The 17,244-nt window shown below is 46.6% G+C and overlaps 2 protein-coding genes across 2 annotated transcripts in view; one reads left to right on the top strand and one right to left on the bottom strand.

Annotated features, from left to right (window-relative positions):
- Window positions 1-363, bottom strand: part of ACSL5 (acyl-CoA synthetase long chain family member 5) — a 51,133-nt gene extending 50,770 nt beyond the window's left edge. Inside the window, exon 1 of the mRNA XM_056120473.1 lies at window positions 234-363. The gene's annotated coding sequence lies outside the window, so the exon portion shown is untranslated. The remainder of the gene's footprint in view (window positions 1-233) is intronic.
- Window positions 364-13,839: 13,476 nt separating this feature from the next.
- The window catches only part of LOC130029433 (guanylate cyclase 2G-like), a 48,277-nt gene continuing 44,872 nt past the window's right edge, over window positions 13,840-17,244 (top strand). Inside the window, exons 1-2 of the mRNA XM_056120322.1 lie at window positions 13,840-14,223; window positions 16,286-16,634. Coding sequence (XP_055976297.1) covers window positions 13,840-14,223; window positions 16,286-16,634 — 733 coding nt within the window. The remainder of the gene's footprint in view (window positions 14,224-16,285; window positions 16,635-17,244) is intronic.

Raw genomic sequence — 17,244 nt, 5'->3', positions numbered from 1 at the left:
CTAAGAAGTCACCATCTCCCAATTCTCTGTGTTTAGACTGTGATGCCTCTACCTTCTCTCCCACTGAGTTCTCTCTGCCTCCCACTGGAGTTGGATTACTCAATCACAGTCTCATGTTGTCAAAGAGCCTTAGAAGAGACTATGTCCCACCTTCTCCTGCACACATCAACTCCATCCCCAATATCCCACACGTGGAGGGAACAGTGAGAGAGCAATCTGGTATTGTTACTTACCTTGAAAAGAATGCACTTGTTTTCTGGGTCCAGGAAACGTGCTTCTGAAAGCTGCCTGTCCTGGTTCAGTGCTACATTCAGGCGCACTGCCTCTTCCACAACTCCGGACCAGAGACACACCTGAAGCCAATGCCTACGGTCCTAAGAGTGGCCAGCAAACTCCCCTGAAACCTTTGAACCTGTTGCAATAAGGTTCAAAGGTGGATGTTACCTGTTCAAACACTCGTAGTAACCTCTGACAGTGCGAAGTGTAGAATTTGGCAAAAGGTTAAAACAGGAGATTGTTATGCAATGGACTGAAGAGGAAAAGAAAAAAAAAAGGTAGTGCTTAGCTCAGAAGCTAACATTTAAGAAGCAAAATCTTTTCTCGGACCCATACCAAAGAAAAGAAGCATAGAAGGAATTTTATGTCTATTTTTTTTCTGGCCAAATCCTTGAAATTAAAAAAAAAATTTTTTTTTTAAAAATGAAGAAGGTTCAGATATTTTTTTAAAAAAGTGCTCCCTGAGATTTGGGTGAGAGAAAAAAAATGAAGGACCATCCCCTCCCCACCAAAAAAAAGATCTGATTTGAAGGTCCAGCTAAGCCGAAGTTGGTCTCGAAGGATCAGTCGGCTTCCAGAAGTGCCCTGTGATCCTGGCAGAATTAGAATGTCTCTTCACGACAACCAAGTGTGCCTAAGCACTGTAAGTTCTAGAGTGTAGGCTGAGAGGCAGCCCTCTCCACCCACTGCTCAGCACAGCCCCTGCCGAGGCGCTCACTGTGTCACTCTCCAATCTCTTTCCATTTTGATGTCACCGTCATCATACTCGATTCCAAAATCTGCATGCCCGGGAGGCGCCGTTACTAAACCGAATGAGAAATTGTGGGTCAGGAGATCCTGGAGACTGACTCTCTCTTCTAGGTAAGCCCATCAAAACCTTTTTCATGAAGGAAACCAGCATCCCACACTTAGTTCCTCATTGGGGCCAGATAGTATCCAGGGCCTCAGATAAGCCATGCAGTGTTCCGTCCCTCCACGGGCAGCATGGGGCTCATTTAACTACCAGCAAACCATAACACACTTGAACCCATTCTGGGTATGAGGCCTACAGAAATTCACAGAACCACATTGGATTTCTTCGTATTGTATTTGTTCGGGTGGCCAGTATCAAAATCAGAAGCCAATGCCACTTCCTGCTGTGTGGAAGACTGGTTCCCACCACAATAAGTCCTATTTTTTTCTTTCTTTTTCTTTTTCTTTTCTTTTTCTTTTCTTTTCTTTCTTTTCTTTTTTGCCAGATTCTTACAAGGTCTTAAAGGTACTAACTTTTGAAGGTCACTTACTGGCCCTGCTTTGTGTCAGGAAGGCCAGTAAGGAAAGGACCTCTAAGAACTGGTAGAAGGAAACAGATTTTGGCATGAGGTGATTCCTTGTGACTGGACTCATGCTAAATTGTGTTAAGTGGCAACCCTCTCACACCTTTTGATATCACACTTAGGAGATGTTCCAAGCCAGTGACTTCTAAACCTGAGTTGGTGTACCTTTCCTTTTTTAAAAAAAAATTATTTTTATTAAAAACACTATGATTTACAAAGTCTCTCATTACACAGTTGTTTCAGGCATTTAGTGTTCCAACACCACTAGAATGATCTTCCCTCCACCAATGTCCCCATTTTCCCTGCCATTCCCAACCTTCCCCTTTGGTACATAACAAATTTGTTTCTATTCCTTGTACCAATAAAAGAAATGGCAAATAGAATGATCAGAAAATAAATCAGTAAGAATCAGTTTGTGATTGCTACATGATTTGAATCTATGTAAATAAGGAAAATAAAATCCTTAAATACAATATTATAAAATGCTTATTCTCATTTACATAAGTTCTCAACTCTGGAATCTAGAGTGTATTACATTTATATTAAATTTCATATTTGGATCTTGTTAAGGCAATAGTCATGCCTTACCTATAATTAATAAAACTTTTGAAGAAATTCTGTGCTAATATATTTTGGAGTTTATGTAAAATAAACTTATATAAATTTCCCCCTCACACTTTATAAAAACACTGTGATTTGCAAAGTTGTTAATGGTGATTTGTTATAGGCATTCAATACTTCAACACCAACCCCACCACCACCATCTCTCCACCATTGCCCCCACTTTTTCCAATCACTCCTCAAGCCTTTTTCCTTATCAGGCCCACAATAATGTATTTTATACTGCTTGTTATTAATAAATTGCTATCAGAATGAACAAAAATACTAGAAGAAAACTACTGTGAATTGTTGTATCTCACCAAGGAGACATTAAGTCCTTCTCGAGAGATTACTAAAATTACAGGTTAAGCCTTCTGCATTACTTGTTTTTTTTAAATGCAGGAGTACTGCTATTTTTTCAGACACTGATTATGCATCACTGTTTGGCTAGTCAAGATTGAATGCCTTCTTTGTTACATCCCATTCAATCTGGCGAACTACTACTGATTTATCAGTTTGTAGAGCTGGGAGATGTTGTGTGGCTGCAAAGATGGCTGCACACTCCAGGAAGTCAAGAATTTTTGACTGAGTGTTATAGCTGGAGTTACATTTTTAACTGGGCAGCGGCTTTGGGGTGTGAATGTGTCTGCAGGGCTCCTGGAAGTCCAGGGAGGTGGTGGGAAGGTAGCCCATCCTGACTCTGAGAAAGCCTGGAGATTTCTGTCACAAACGCCCACAAACCTGAATTTCAGCAGGTTAATTTTTGGGTGACGCTTGTTCCCAAGACAGTGGAGTCCAGCAAAGGTATGGCGGTGACTTTGGAATGTGGGAGCAAGCAGCTGTTGGGGCTCTGTTTGGGTGGGCCCTGGGATGGCTCACCCCTTGTGAGAAGGTCGCATTTCTTGGGAGTATTCACAACCCCAAAGGCGGCCAGTGTCTATAGGCCAGTGGTTAGAGCTTGAACCTCTACATGGTTCATACTCCATATGGTAAGCAATGTCATCTGGGGGCTACTGTATCTGTGCCTTCATTTCAAGCTGTCCCCTCCCTTCCAGGGACCCCACTATTGACAGGTGAAAAGAGATGGAATTTGGGACAGATTTGGCTCAAGTACCTTTCGGAATCAGCAGGACAACTTGACACAGAAAGGCCTTCTATGCTCTAGAAGAAAGTTATTACTCAAGACCAGTGGGCAGGAAGTTCCCAAGGAGGACTTGGGCAAGTGCAAGAGTTTCTGTTGCTCACTGCCCCACTTTCCCTTTATGTCCAGGTCGATCAGAGCTGTGCAGCAGCCCAGTTAAAGAAGCCGGGTGGGCACAAGCGTCGGAGAAGCGGGTGACGTCACCTGACGCAAACTCCTTAACTTTATGTTCTACCAGAGGGTACCAGCAGCTGTGAGTGGAGGGGCAGCTATGTAGGGCAAGGCACCAGCCTAGGTGGAGGAGGCTGTCAGAGTCCAGGCCTTGTGCCCCAGTAGGCTGCCCCATCCCTATCCACGCCACTGTTGCCTGTAGCATCGCTTTCAAAGAAAACAAACACTTGTGTTAGATGAAATTTCTTCACAAACTTTCTCCAGCAATACACATTTAGAACTTGATGGGGGATGAGGAGCAAAAACAACAACAAAAAATCACTTTTAAGGGAGTTGATAACAAACACTGTAGCACTGTAGCACTGTCCTCCCGTTGTTCATGGATTTTCTCAAGCGGGCCCAGTAACATCTCCATTTTGAGACTTGTTGTTACTGTGTTTGGCATATGGAATACACCACGGGGAGCTTGCCAGGCTTTGTCGTGCGGGCGAGATTCTCTCGGTAGCTTGCCAGGCTCTCCAAGAGGGGCGGAGGAATCGAAACTGACTTGGCCAGGCTGCAAGGCCCTACCGCTGTGTTATCCCTCCAGCCCATTGATAACAAACAAGTGATTTTAAAAGTGCACACCTTCATTGTTTTTAGGTCATTCACAAGTGAGGTGCGTGGGGTATAAAGTAGCCTGGACCAATCACTTCAGTTCTCTCTCTCTCTCTCTCTCTCTCTCTCTCTCTCTCTCTCTCTCTCTCTCTCTCTCTGTCTCTCTCTCTGTCTCTCTGTCTCACACACGCACACACACACACACACAGGGTCACAGTGGTTAGTTTGTGTACATTCCCTCCCCTATCCTTCTTAACATTTCTAGAAGACCAGATGGGAACATTCCAGAATTTTAGGAGAACCTAGAAACAGTCAAGTTACCTCTGAGCATAGCAACTGACAGAGCATGAGAGAATTAAACCAGGTTTTCCCCATTTTCTTTTTAATTGTCTGTGTGGGGAGCCATACAGTGCTGAGGCTAGAACCCGGGCCTCACCTATGCAAAGCTCTGTGCTCTCAACCACTCATGCCCCGTCCGCTGTCCTGCCCAATTTTTGATAGCAGGGAAAGACAGACCTTCAGGTCTGACACCAGCCTGCTAATGCTCCTTCCTGCTCATAGAAGACCTCTAGCTGATCACTGAACTAGATGGAGAAGGACAAGTGAAGGTAGAGTCTCCACCACGGGACCCGTGGGGCCTGCTGGGAGTCTGACCCTGGGACAAGCACTTCATTTGGCTCTCACAGGTTTACTATGATTCGAACAAGTAAGGAAATGGGAGTTCAGAGAAAGGAGAGCAAGTTTCCTTGATCCTATGGCTTGACCAAGAGGTCATGAAGGTGGCAGAAGGATGAGTTTTATTTAAAAAAAAAAAAAGGCTATTTTGAAAATCAAATTATTTTCAGCTTTTTTTTTTTTTTTTGAGGAGCCCCTTTCAAGGGAGTTGATAACAAAGCAGATCTTAGAGCAGTTTTGGGAGGCAGGCGTGAATCTATCAGGACACCCAGCCTTAGTTAAGTGCCTTAAGGGGGAATGTTTTGCTGACTCCAGATCTTGTTGAATCTAAGGAAGCCCTTTCCAAGAGAAGTGGGATTCTTTTAATGAAACTTCTGCCCTCAGAATCTGATAGTTATTCCTAGACTGTAACACTGTTAAGGAGTACTTGTATTCAGATTACTGAGCAACGCTCACTCTTTGTAAACATTCCAGGACAAAGAAGAAGGATGAAGAGAAGAAAAATGGAGGATACAGATGTCTGGAATAGCTGGGCAGGGGCAACACTTGTGAGGGTAGTTGCTTTGGCAGTTCAACTATGTCTTCAGAAGTCAGACAACCCAACCGAGCAGAGAAGCAGGGTCTGAGGGCTAAAGGCTTCATTCTGGCATTTGCATATCAGCTAAACTGCTGGTCATCATACTACTCATGTACCAATGAGGGTCTCTTCCTGGACTCTGCCAGGTAGCAGGGCAGAGGTGGGGACAGCACACAGTGGGCAGAAAGAAAGTCGAGATGGACTGACCTTTAGCTTTCCACATGGCAGAGCTGACTTTGAAGTTTACCCTTTTTACTGCGATGTGACCAGGAAGGGGCGAAGTCCCTTAAACCGTCCCTTTACAAGGATGTCATAATTGACCATTCCAATGATCAGAATTCCATACCCACCCTTGGCTTGGTTATCTGATGTTTCAAAAGGCTAATGGCACTCAAAGTGCACCTTGCTGAGCTACCATCTACGGTTTCCCTGCCAGCTCCTCTCTGGGAGAGGAAGTTCTTCAGGTCGTGATGGTGAACCTGACCAGCACTTCCCATGTGGCCACACATGACACAGCTTTGTCTGCAACATCTCATTTAATCTGATAGCAATCTCAAGAGGTTTTTATGCAAGGAGAGGAAAGGTTAAGACAGGTCAAGTAACTTGCCTGAGGCACGTGACAAATGAGGCAGAGTGAAGTCCTCGCTCCAGGACCCAAGTGGACATCTGTAATTAAGTATGACCCACCCCAAACCCTTGGAAATTTTATGTGTCTCTCTGCACTCTTTGAAACTTTCTTCCCCCCCCCCCCATTTATTTATTCATTTATTTATTTTTATTGAATCACAGTGAGGTACAGTTACAAAGCTTTCATGTTCGAGTTTCAGTCATACAATGATCGAACACCCATCCCTCCACCAGTGCACATTTTTCGCCACCAATGTCCCCAGTATCCCCCCCCCCCCATCCCCACCCCACCCTCGCCTCTATGGCAGACAATTTTCCCTATACACTTTCTCTCTACTTTGGGGTATCATGGTTTGCTGTACAGATACTGAGAAGTTATCATGTTTCGTCCTTAATTTACTTTCAGCACACACACCTCCCATCCTGAATGATCCCTCCAACCATCCTTGACTTAGTGATCCCCTTACTATCCCAGCTGCCTTCTCCTCAAGCTCATGAGGCAGGCTTTCTTGAGAAATTTCACTGGTTGCTACAAGAAGATTAATCACCCTGAGAGCGGAGCAAATAAATCGGGTGCCCAGCGCTGTGTGACGCGGGCAGCTCTTAATAAGTGGGGCAGAGTTCTAATGAGGTCAGGCAGCCCCCAAAATGTGTCTGGCGGAGGGCCCAGGAGGATAGCTTAGAGGGTTGGGGAGCATCTTTTACGTCCAGGAAGCCCAAGTATCCTGAGTACCACTAGGTTTGGCCCCAAATTCAAGGTAATAATTGGGTCTATTGGAGATGTTTTAAGTAGCATGTGGGGGGAAGGGGATGGAGAGATGGTAAAGCACACAGGGCCTTCGTCTTGAGCATGACCAACCCAGATTCAAACCCCAGCATCCCACATGGTCCCCTGAGCCTGCCAGGAGTGAAAACTGAGTTCAAAGCCAGGAGTAAGCCCTGAGCACCACTGAGTATGACCCCAAAACTAAAATAAATAGATAACGTGTGTGGCTCATATTCTTAATTTTTTCATTGAATCACCATGAATTACAAAGTTATTTGAGTTTCAAGTATACAATGTTCCAACATCAATCCCTTTACCAGGTCCACTTCCCTTCACCTGTGTGCCCAGTTTCCCTTCCACTCCCCAGCCAACTCTGAGGAGGCACCATTTTCTCTTTTCCACTTTTTTGGTTTCCCTTTTAGACACCGGGGTTCTCTACTGTTACGGCTAGAATATCATGCATGTCACTTTACCTCCTTGTAGCACCTAGTCTTTCTCCAGAGCAACACTTCCATCTCTCATTGTTATAGGGGCTATCCTCTTGGATAAAGCTGATTTAGACCAAAGGTCCTTTTTCTTAATGCCCATCAACGACAGGTAAGAGGCACAGTAGCCAGTGGCAGCCCAGATTATGCTGTAATCTAGGTCAACTTGAAAATGTCTCACACCTGTTGCAATATTGTTGGTTTTGGGTCACATCTGGCATTGATGGGGGGTTACTTACAGTGCAGTGCTCCTGGGTGCTTGTGCCCAGGTGTGTCCGGGCAGCTCTGTAGCAGCAGGAATTGAACCGGGGGCTTCTGAGGTGAAAAGCATGCATTCCAGCTCTTAGAGCCACCTTCCCAGCCCTGATCCTACTGGCAGCGTTTGCCAGTTGAAAACCTCGAAAGCCGAACTTTCTTTTCTTCTGTTTGCTTTGGCAGTGCTCAGAACTGAATCTGAGGGTCTCGTGCATACAAGGTCAGTGCTCTGCAGCCAAGCTGCATCCCTAGCCCCTTGCTCTGAGTTTTATAGCAGTTGAGTTTGTCCCTTTGGACTTATGCAACCTCCATTCCACAGATTTGTGGGTCCGCCTGACCTCATTAGAATTCTGCCCCACTCACTTCCCACGTGACACAATGCTGGATCCCGATTTCTCTGCTCCACACATGGGGCTTACCCCGAGGAGATGGGAGGTTCAGATGGAGCTTGTTGGAGTCAGCTGGGCTAACTGCAAAACTGCATTCCAAACCATTCTGCTTCACTCCCCACTACAAGAAGCCAGAGAGGGGCTGGAGCCGTGGTACAGCGGGTAGGGCGGTTGCCTTGCATATGGCCGACCCAGGTTCGATTCCCAGCATCCCATATGGTCCCCCGGGCACCGCCAGGAGTAATTCCTGAGTGCAGGCAAGCCAGGAGTAGCCTCTGTGCATTTGTGCATTGCCGGGTGTGACCCAAAAAGAAAAAAAAAAGGCTGGAGAAACATCTGAGAGGATTACCAGCTTTTTTTGGGTGAGGGTAGATCTGTGTCCTAGCCCAACCTTTCAAGACACTGTCCTTTCTTTGCCAGCAGAGGTTCTCTGGTTTCCTGGGCTGGGGACAATAACCCGGAACACTCAGCTAGGGACCTCTTGGGGAATCTGTAACAGGAACAGAGCGGAAATGCCAGGAAATGGGAGGGGCTCTCGTTCTTCCAGGCAAGAAGGGAAGAGGGTGGGGGAGTCAGGGGACATCCGGCCTCACTTGATTTCTCTGTGTACCCGAGAGAATGTCCCAAGGGTCCCCCAGGTCCTCTGTGGGCTGGGAGGAAGAAGTGCATGATTTCCACAGGCCGAAAACATCACGGCAGGAAGCCATGGTAGAGCCAGGACACTGGTCCTTATTCCCCAGGGTTTGGGGAACTGTCAGTGCAAAAGTGTTCTTGGAAAACTTTAACATTGACAGCAAGAGACTGGGAAGGTAGGACATTGCTATCCACCTCCTGGTCAAGGGGACCTGGGATGGTGGGGGGCTGGGGGCGGGGAGTGAGCGATTGACTATAGTCAAGATTCAGAGCAGAAAACCTGGCTTTTCAGTTAGACCTACCTAGTCAACCTCAGGGTTGGAGAAAACTGGCAAGTGTGGATGAGAAGTCCCAGATTGTCCAAAGCAGCTACTCAGGTATCAAGGGTTTGTTCTTGGTGGGAAGGTATCAGCCAGACGCCAGAGGAAAGACCCCTTTAGCCATGCAGGGACCAGGGCAGGGGTGGCTGAAAGTACTAAGGGACAGACACCTCATGGGGGATGGATCTCCTTTTCTTTCCTATTGGGGGTTGGGGGGCTCACCAAGCAGTGTTCAAGACTGTGCTCAGGGATCACTCCTGCTTGGGGGAGGGGGGATTGAACCTGGGTCTTCTACATTATAAGGTAAGTGTCTTATCCAATGTACCATCTCTCAGACTCTTGAGGCATGGCTTTCTTCTCTAAAGTGACAAAAGCAATGGTCATTGACAGACTTGGGGACTCTGACAGAAGGACAGAGACGAGTCAAGTGAAGAAATAGAAGTTTATTTGGGGTCCACTCCCAGGGGAACCACACTCAGAGTAGACCCATCCCTGGGAGAGACTAAGGGGGTTTTTAAGCTGTCTTGAGAGGGAAAGGTAACAAAGATATAGCCTGGGGTAAACATGGGATATAGTCCAGGGGTTTGCAGGTTCAGGGTGGGCCGATAGCCCTCTCTTCAGTGCCTGAGGTACATGGTGATTTTTGGGGGGGAGCACAGAAGGTGATGCTTAGGGGTTACTCCTGGCTCTGCACTCAGGAAGTACTCCTGGTGGTGCTGGGGAACCATCGGGGATGCTAGGGATGGAACGCGGCTTGCATACATACAAGGTAAACGCCCTCTCCACTGAATTATCGCTTCAGCCCCACAGGGTGATCTTTGATTTCACAAAGTGTGTGGTGATTTCATCAGCTGGCCGCCATTGGGTGTCCCTGAGTGAACCTTATGGTCACATCCTGGACTCCAAGTGCAGGCCAGGCCCCCATCCTCAGCTTCTAGAAGCTGATGTGTGTGTGTGTGGTTAGCCAAAGGAGTGGCTTTCGTATCCAGACTTTTGTTTCGTGCTGATTTCAGACCTTTGTGCTCCTTCATCCCAATTCAACCTTTACCCACTCTCCTAGGAGCTCCCCCTGACTCAGTGTCTGACTCAGGGACAGCTCCCCAACTCTTTGCAGGAGCTGATACAAGGGAATGGAAGATCACACCCAGACAGGAGATAGTCACCTTTGAATTGCACTTGTTTCTGGGAACATGCATCCAAGGCATGCTTGACCTTGAGGAACGTTCCCTCTAGGAACCTGCTCTCAAGACCAGCCTGGAGAGTGTGGCTGGTTCTTGAACACATTGGTGTCCTAATGGGTGAGGCCATGAGGCTGCACGACCATCGCCCCTGCCCTGCTCTTCAGCTCCACTTCACAAGAAACAGAGCGTCTTCCCACCTCGGTGAAGTCTCCAGCCTTTCCCGAACCCCCCCCCGCCCCCCATCCTCAGGCTGGAGGGGAGTTGGCCTGGCCCCTGTCTCACAGCTCCATCTCGCCGTCTGAGTTGGCCACAAAGAGGGCCACTTTTTCTTCTTTTGTTGGCTTTCACCCATGGTGGAAGTTTGAACTCATGAGTTCCAGATCTTCAGATTTTTTTCTCTCAGTGAGGTCAGGTCACAGCTTTGCTGTGGCCCAGGGGCTGAGGTGGAGGGAGACAGGGCATTAATGTTGTATGTTAACTCCATAAACTTGAACACCATTTTAACCCTATTAGATAAGCCAGAACTTCAAAAGCTTTCAATAAGTGAGGTAAAAGAATGATGGGAGTGGGGTGGGTGGGTAGTGGGTGGGAAGGGCAACTGGATAATGCTAGACAAATGAGGAAAGCCTTAGCACCTGGATACAGTGCATTTATCTGACTTTCTCCAGGGTTACATATCTGAGTACTATCCACCAAGTGCCCCCAGGCTGCAGCTGGGTTGATAAAACCATAAATCTAGCAGCCAGGACCCACCCTCTTGTCAGATTGTCTGCAGGGAGAGAGGAAGTCAGGGTGAAAGGGTGCCTCCCACTGACAGGAGCCAAGTTCTGCACCTCTAATGGCCAAGCAAGGACAACTGGAGGCAAGAATATTTATACTCCTGGGGCAGTAGAAATATTCACATGGATTTGTAAAGCGGTGGCCTGACCTTATTGAGAGAAACAAATCTGGATCACATGAGTTTGAACTTCCACCATGGGTGAAAGATAGCCAAGGAGGAAAAGGCCCAGCATATTGGATGCTTGTCTTGTAGGTGACCAACCTGGGTTCAATACCCAGCTTACCCAGCACCTCCAGGAGTGATTCCTGAGTGTAGAGCCAGGAGTGGACCCTGGACCTTGAGCACTGCTAAGGCGTGCCCCCCCCCACCCCCCCGCTGCCCAATAAAGAATATTTGTACTCCTGATGGTTAGAAGTCTGCATTCCTAATGACAGATAGGAGGTGCCACTGGGGAACAAGATGCCAGGCTGAGGTTCTCAGGTCATCGAAAGGGATCCAGAGCCAAGTACCAACTAGAAGGAGCTTATCAGAGGAAAGAAGAGATGTGCAGTGTTTGCTGGGGCATTTCTAACAGGAGCTTAGAGCACTTTACATGTGTGCTGATTCACTCTCTTGTGTGTTGTTTTGTGCTCCTCACTATATGACCTCACAGTGACTCCGTAGTTGACAATTTTCAAGACCACAAACTCAGCCCTAGACCCCGGGATCATAGGAGACTAAGACAAAGGGGTGACACCTGGGCATATGGTGAAATATCTAACCTAAAAGGTCCCAAGTAAACTAAGTAGGGATGCAAGATTAACTGGGTTCAATAAATAAGATGTCTCTGGGGAAAAAAAAATGGAAATCCTCTGATATTTGATTTGATACATAACACAGCGATAGCACAGTGGTAGGGCGTTTGCCTTGTGCGTGGCCAGCCTGGCCCGGCCAGTTTTGATTACTCCACCCCTCTCGGAGAGCCCAGCAAGCTACCGAGAGTATCTCGCCGCACAGCAAAGCCTGGCAAGCTCCCCGTGACGTATTCGATATGCCAAACACAGTAACAACAAGTCTCACAATGGTGACGTTACTGGGCCCACTCAGCAACTAGATGAACAAGGGGAGGACAGTGCAACAGTGCTAAATAACACACTATCTAGCCCAGATAGTCTACCCCACTGATGTACCTAAAGCAGCACACAGGTGTTTGGTTTTGACATACTTGCTTGTATTCTTTTATATACATTCTCTGTCTCTCTCGGAGAGCCTGGCAAGCTACGGAGATTATCCCAACCGCACGGCAGAACCTGACAAGTGCCCCATGGCATATTTAATATGCCAAAAACAGTAACAATAATGGGTCTCATTCCTCTGACCCTGAAAGAGGCTCCAATACGGCACCATTGAGAAGGGCGAGTAAGGAGAGGCTGCTAAAATCTCAGACTGGGACAAATGAAGATGTTACTGGTGCCTGCTTGAGCAAATCAATGAACAATGGGATGACAGTGATACAGTGATACATAACACAAAAAACCTAGTGGGTTTTTTTCCCTGTAAACTCCCTACAAAATGAACCATACTTAACTTACTTCTCCCCCCCCCCACCCCCCAAAAGGGGGAAAGTTGGCTTTAAATTCTTTTCCCCTTTGTCTTTCATACATCAGTTGTTATCTAATAAGGGCAGAAGGACATAGGATGATCACACTCAACTGTGGTTTATAGAGAAACCATTCAAGAATATAGATAATATCAATCAATAATAAAGCTGGAAGCTGTTTACAGACCCGAGAGTGACAGGTTAGAGGGGAAGGGGAGCAAAGAGGTTGACTGGAAGTCACATGGGAACCTTGGTGGAGGCTCTGGAGCACATGGGTGGTACTAAGGGAAGGAATGGTAGATAGCAAACCCAGGAAGGAAGGCTGGCCTAGAGGTGACATGGGAGATGAGGTGGAGGGTCATGGAAACTTTGGTGGGGGAGGGGGGGCCAGTAACTTTGTACTTTAATACCATAAACTTGAACACTATTATAACCCTATTGCCTAAGTTAGAACTTCAAAAGCTTTCAATAAAAAATTTAATCAAAGTTCCAGGATGAAACCCTGGGACCTGTATTCTGAACCATCATCAGAGAATAAAACCATCATCAGCCTGGAGGACCCCCAGCTACTCATCTGAAATCCACAATTTGGAATGAGTGAGACAGGCCAGTCCCTTTCAGACATATGCAAGCCCAGGGCAGGCAGGCTTGGGTGTCCTTATACCCATATCTGATGCTGCTCGCTGCCTCCTTGGACATGAAATAGCAACCATTTTCCAGGGTCCTGTGTCCCATGATGGGTTCCAATGAGGCATTATTCACATGGAAAGAGTGCTTGGGATGTAATGATACTGTATGTCCTACTTCCCGTGATGTCCTTAACACAGCTGCATTCAGGCCCTTGCCCAACTTTGGAAGAGGAGGTGTCAGTATTCGCACAGCTTTACCTTCTCCCTGTAACCCCAATTGCTGGTGATACAGATACATAGAAGAATCAGTTGTCAGAGCTCCCTATTCTAGAAAAAATTCTTTTATAGTTTCAGTTACATCCCATTGTGGTTTTCCCTCCATTTATGCAGTTACTGCCCATGTTATCAGGAGATGAAAGCATAGAGAGGACGAGGGGAGCAGTACTCAACAACCAAGAGGTGGTGGAATCAGAATCCCAGCCCAGCTGCTTACCCTGGCAGCATTCCCAGGACTCAGATTTGATGTGAGGAAACAGACATGGAGCAGAGGAGGGGGATGGGTTCTATGTGACTTACCCAGGCCCGTGGGGTTTGGCTGGGTTCTGGAATGTTGCTGGATCAACAACCAGGGCCCGGTTCCCTGTCCTAAATTCTGTCTGCAAAACAGCTGCTTCTAGCTACGTTAGGGAAGACTGAAAGGGGGAGGTTTGGGTTAATTAATCGCATGAACTGGAAAGCAAGTTGCTGTCCTTGGGGAACTCTGTGTTATCACTGAAGCTGCGGGTCTGGGCATGGATAGTCAGGCTTAGATGCTCAGAGTTCTGCAGCAATTGGCACGTCCATGGCTCCCCAGGCAGGTGCTGGGGCCCCATGCCCAGCAGGGCTCTGTTTGGGGTGCCAGTGCCATGCCACCCACCCAAAACTAGTTCTCATGCTCTTTGCTTGCATGCTCCTGGCTTGGCTTGAGGCAACTCAGGTCACTGTGGGCTTCCAGGCCCCCTGGAACATCTCTCATCCTTTCAGTGTGCAGAGGCTGGGTGCAGGTCTCCAGATTGCTCTGGACAAGATCAACTCGGAGCCAGAGGTCCTGGGAAACTTCAGCTGGGAGTTCACGCACACGAATTCGGCCTGCAGCACCAAGGAATCTCTTGCTATTTTCACCAAGCAGGTCCAACGAGAACAGATTTCTGCCCTATTTGGACCCCCATGCCCAGAAGCTCTAGAGGTAGAGTACCCAGCCTTCTTCTAGAAACTTTGGCTGAGTTTCCATTGGACCAGGTGATCGTAAAGATAATGGGACAGATTTTAATAATCTTTTTGGCAAGCATTATTATAAATAAGAACGTAGGTCTTTGGGGATAAATGTAGCACTGTCCTTCCATTGTTAATCGATCAGCTCGAGTGGGCACCAATAACATATCCATCGTGAGACTTTGTTGTTACTGTGTTTGGCATATTGAATACATCATGGGAAGCTTGCCAGGCTTTGCCGAGCGGGTGAGATACTCTCAGTAGCTTGTCGGGCTCTCTGAGAGGGGTGGAGGAATTGAACCCGGGTTGGGTTCAACATGCAAGGTAAACGCCCTACCCGCTGTGCTATTGCTATCGGAGATAAATAGATCGTGTAATTAGAATAGGAACTCACAAGTTCTTTCTGGGAACTCACAAGTTCTTCAGTGAGTTCTATAGATTGTTGGGATCCAAGGCTATTGCATTATTTTCATATTATTCAAACGGAGTCGTAAGGCTCAGAGCAAACAAAAATGAATTCTGAGTTATAAATAGAAAATATGATTCATTGGTGTTGGTTTCCATTGGTGTTTATAACACACCATTTAGGAATGGTATAAGTGGGAAAAGAGAAAGTATGACTGATTGCAGTAAACCAAGGATAGAAAATGAAAAAAAAAAAAAAAGAACTGACTAGCATTTGTAACATTAGTGGGAGTCACTTTGTTCATGCACATGGGTATTCCTAGGGTGGAAGGGGAACCTTGCGTCCCATTCAATACTACAGTACTTTTCTTGGTGCTGGAGAGCTAAGTTCTCACTTGAATGTACATCTTGTTCTCTTCTCAAATCCTCATTTGACATGTTTTTAGCATTTCAAACTTTATCCATCCTTCAGAGTCAAGCCCAAGTATCAAGGGGGACTTTCATCCTCTATGTCCCCAATTTACAGATAAGACAGGCATTTTATTCTCAGTTCTATACATCTATTGTTTAGGATTACTGAATGCTATACTTAATGCTAATGCTATTATGGTTTAGCTCTTATCATAGACCATAATCTCTTTTAAGAGCAAGAACTTCAGAGTTTCTCAGAAAGGATTGGGACTGAAGAGATAGTACAGGGGTTAAGGCACTTGCTTTGCTTGAGGCTAACTCTGGTTTTGGTATCTGGCACCGAGCACTGTCTGGAATGATTCCCAAGCACAGATCCAGAAGTAATCCCTGCGCAGAAGATATGACCCAAACCCCCAAGTACCTCCACAATAGTAGATTTCTAACAGAGAGAGAGAGAGAGAGAGAGAGAGAGAGAGAGAGAGAGAGAGATTAATAAGGACCAAAAAAAATCTGAAAGGTGAGTGGTGAGTGGTAGCAATAAGGATGTTGTTCTGGGGACTAATGCCTTGATTCCAATCTTGATTCACCATTTATTAGCTTGGTAAGATCTATGCTCCTACCTTTGTTTTCTTGAATAAGTTGAGGGTGGTGATAATACTGACCTCACAGAAATACTGTAATGACAGAGGTGGTATATAAGCTCTTAATGGAGAGTTAGGAGAAGTCAATACATGCTTCTTATGGTGATTGTTTCCTCTGACACCTGGCATCCCCCTGATGGATCCAAGACATTCATATCAATATTCCATTCCAAAGAAGCGGGTCCAGTATGACCCACAGACTCACTGGATTTAAAGATTATGCAGGTACTTTACAATGAGACTTGAATGCTCATGATCTCAATAATAGAAACACCTACTTTTGTGGGGCTGGAGCGATAGCACAGCGGGTAGGGCATTTGCCTTACACATGGCCGACCTGGCTGACCTGGGTTCGGTTCCTTTGCCCCTCTTGAAGAGCCACAAGCTACTGAGAGTATCTCACCCGCACGGCAAAGCCTGGCAAGCTCCCCGTGACGTATTTGATATGCCAAACACAGTAACAACAAGTCTCACAATGGAGACGTTACTGGGCCCACTTGAGCAAATTGATGAGTTATGGGAGAACAGTGCTACAGAACAGAGCTACAGTGCTACTTTTGTGTTTTGGTTCCCTTCAAGGTTATTGGTTTGCTGGCATCTGAATGGAACATCCCCATGTTTGATTTTGCTGGACAAACAGCAAAACTGGAAAATGGCTTCTTGTATGACACCTATGTGAAACTCGTGCCACCTAGGCACGCCATTGGGGAGGTGCTCCAGAAAAGTCTTCAGCACCTAGGCTGGGAACACATTGGAATGTTTGGAGGTCCTGGTGGGGTTTCTGCCTGGAATGGAGTGGACGAGTTGTGGCAGGCTGTAGAGAATGAACTCAAAGATCATTTCACCATCACTGCTCGCATAAGATACACCAGCAATGATCCAGCCCTCCTCCAAGAGAATCTCAGGAACATGTCATCAGTTGCCAGGGGTAAGTAGGAAAAAGTCTTATGTGGCTTGTGTTTGAGACAACTAGGAAAAGCAGATTAAAAGTACAAAGAACTTGGGGTCAGGGCAAAAATACAGCAGATAGGACACTTCCCTTGGACAAATGTTGGGGTCTTGATTACTGGCACTAAAAATGGTTCTCCACATCCTGCTAAGAGTGATCCCTGAGCACAGATCCAGGGCTAGGCCTTGAACACTGCCAGGTATGAGCCCAACACCCACTCTCTCACCACCACCTGTAAATCATTTTATGAGTCTTCAAAATGAATGCCCTTGGGTATGGATGGATGGGAACGTATGAAGGCCAACTCCTTTTTCCTTCCCTATCCTGACTCAGAAAGTCAGATTCCAAGTCCTCTGCAGATGCCTAACTGATGTACACCTTGGGTTGCAAACCAATGTGTTGTCTGAGTCACTGACATGCCGCACAGAAGTGATCTCAAACTCTTTCCACTCGTGCTTTGTGAGAGAACTGTGGGAATGCTCACTCCAGACAGATGCTGCCCATTTATATATTGCTATCTTAGTTCAAGCCGCCACCCTCCGTGAGTAGAGAAGCATGCCTAGCTCCTAAAACACACTCAAGGAAGGGA

This window comes from Sorex fumeus, unplaced genomic scaffold (genome assembly GCF_029834395.1).
Source record: "Sorex fumeus unplaced genomic scaffold, SorFum_2.1 ptg000043l, whole genome shotgun sequence".
NCBI lineage: Eukaryota > Metazoa > Chordata > Mammalia > Eulipotyphla > Soricidae > Sorex > Sorex fumeus.
The sequence above is the reverse complement of the archived record's forward strand: the minus strand, read 5'-3'. Positions and strand labels throughout refer to the sequence as shown.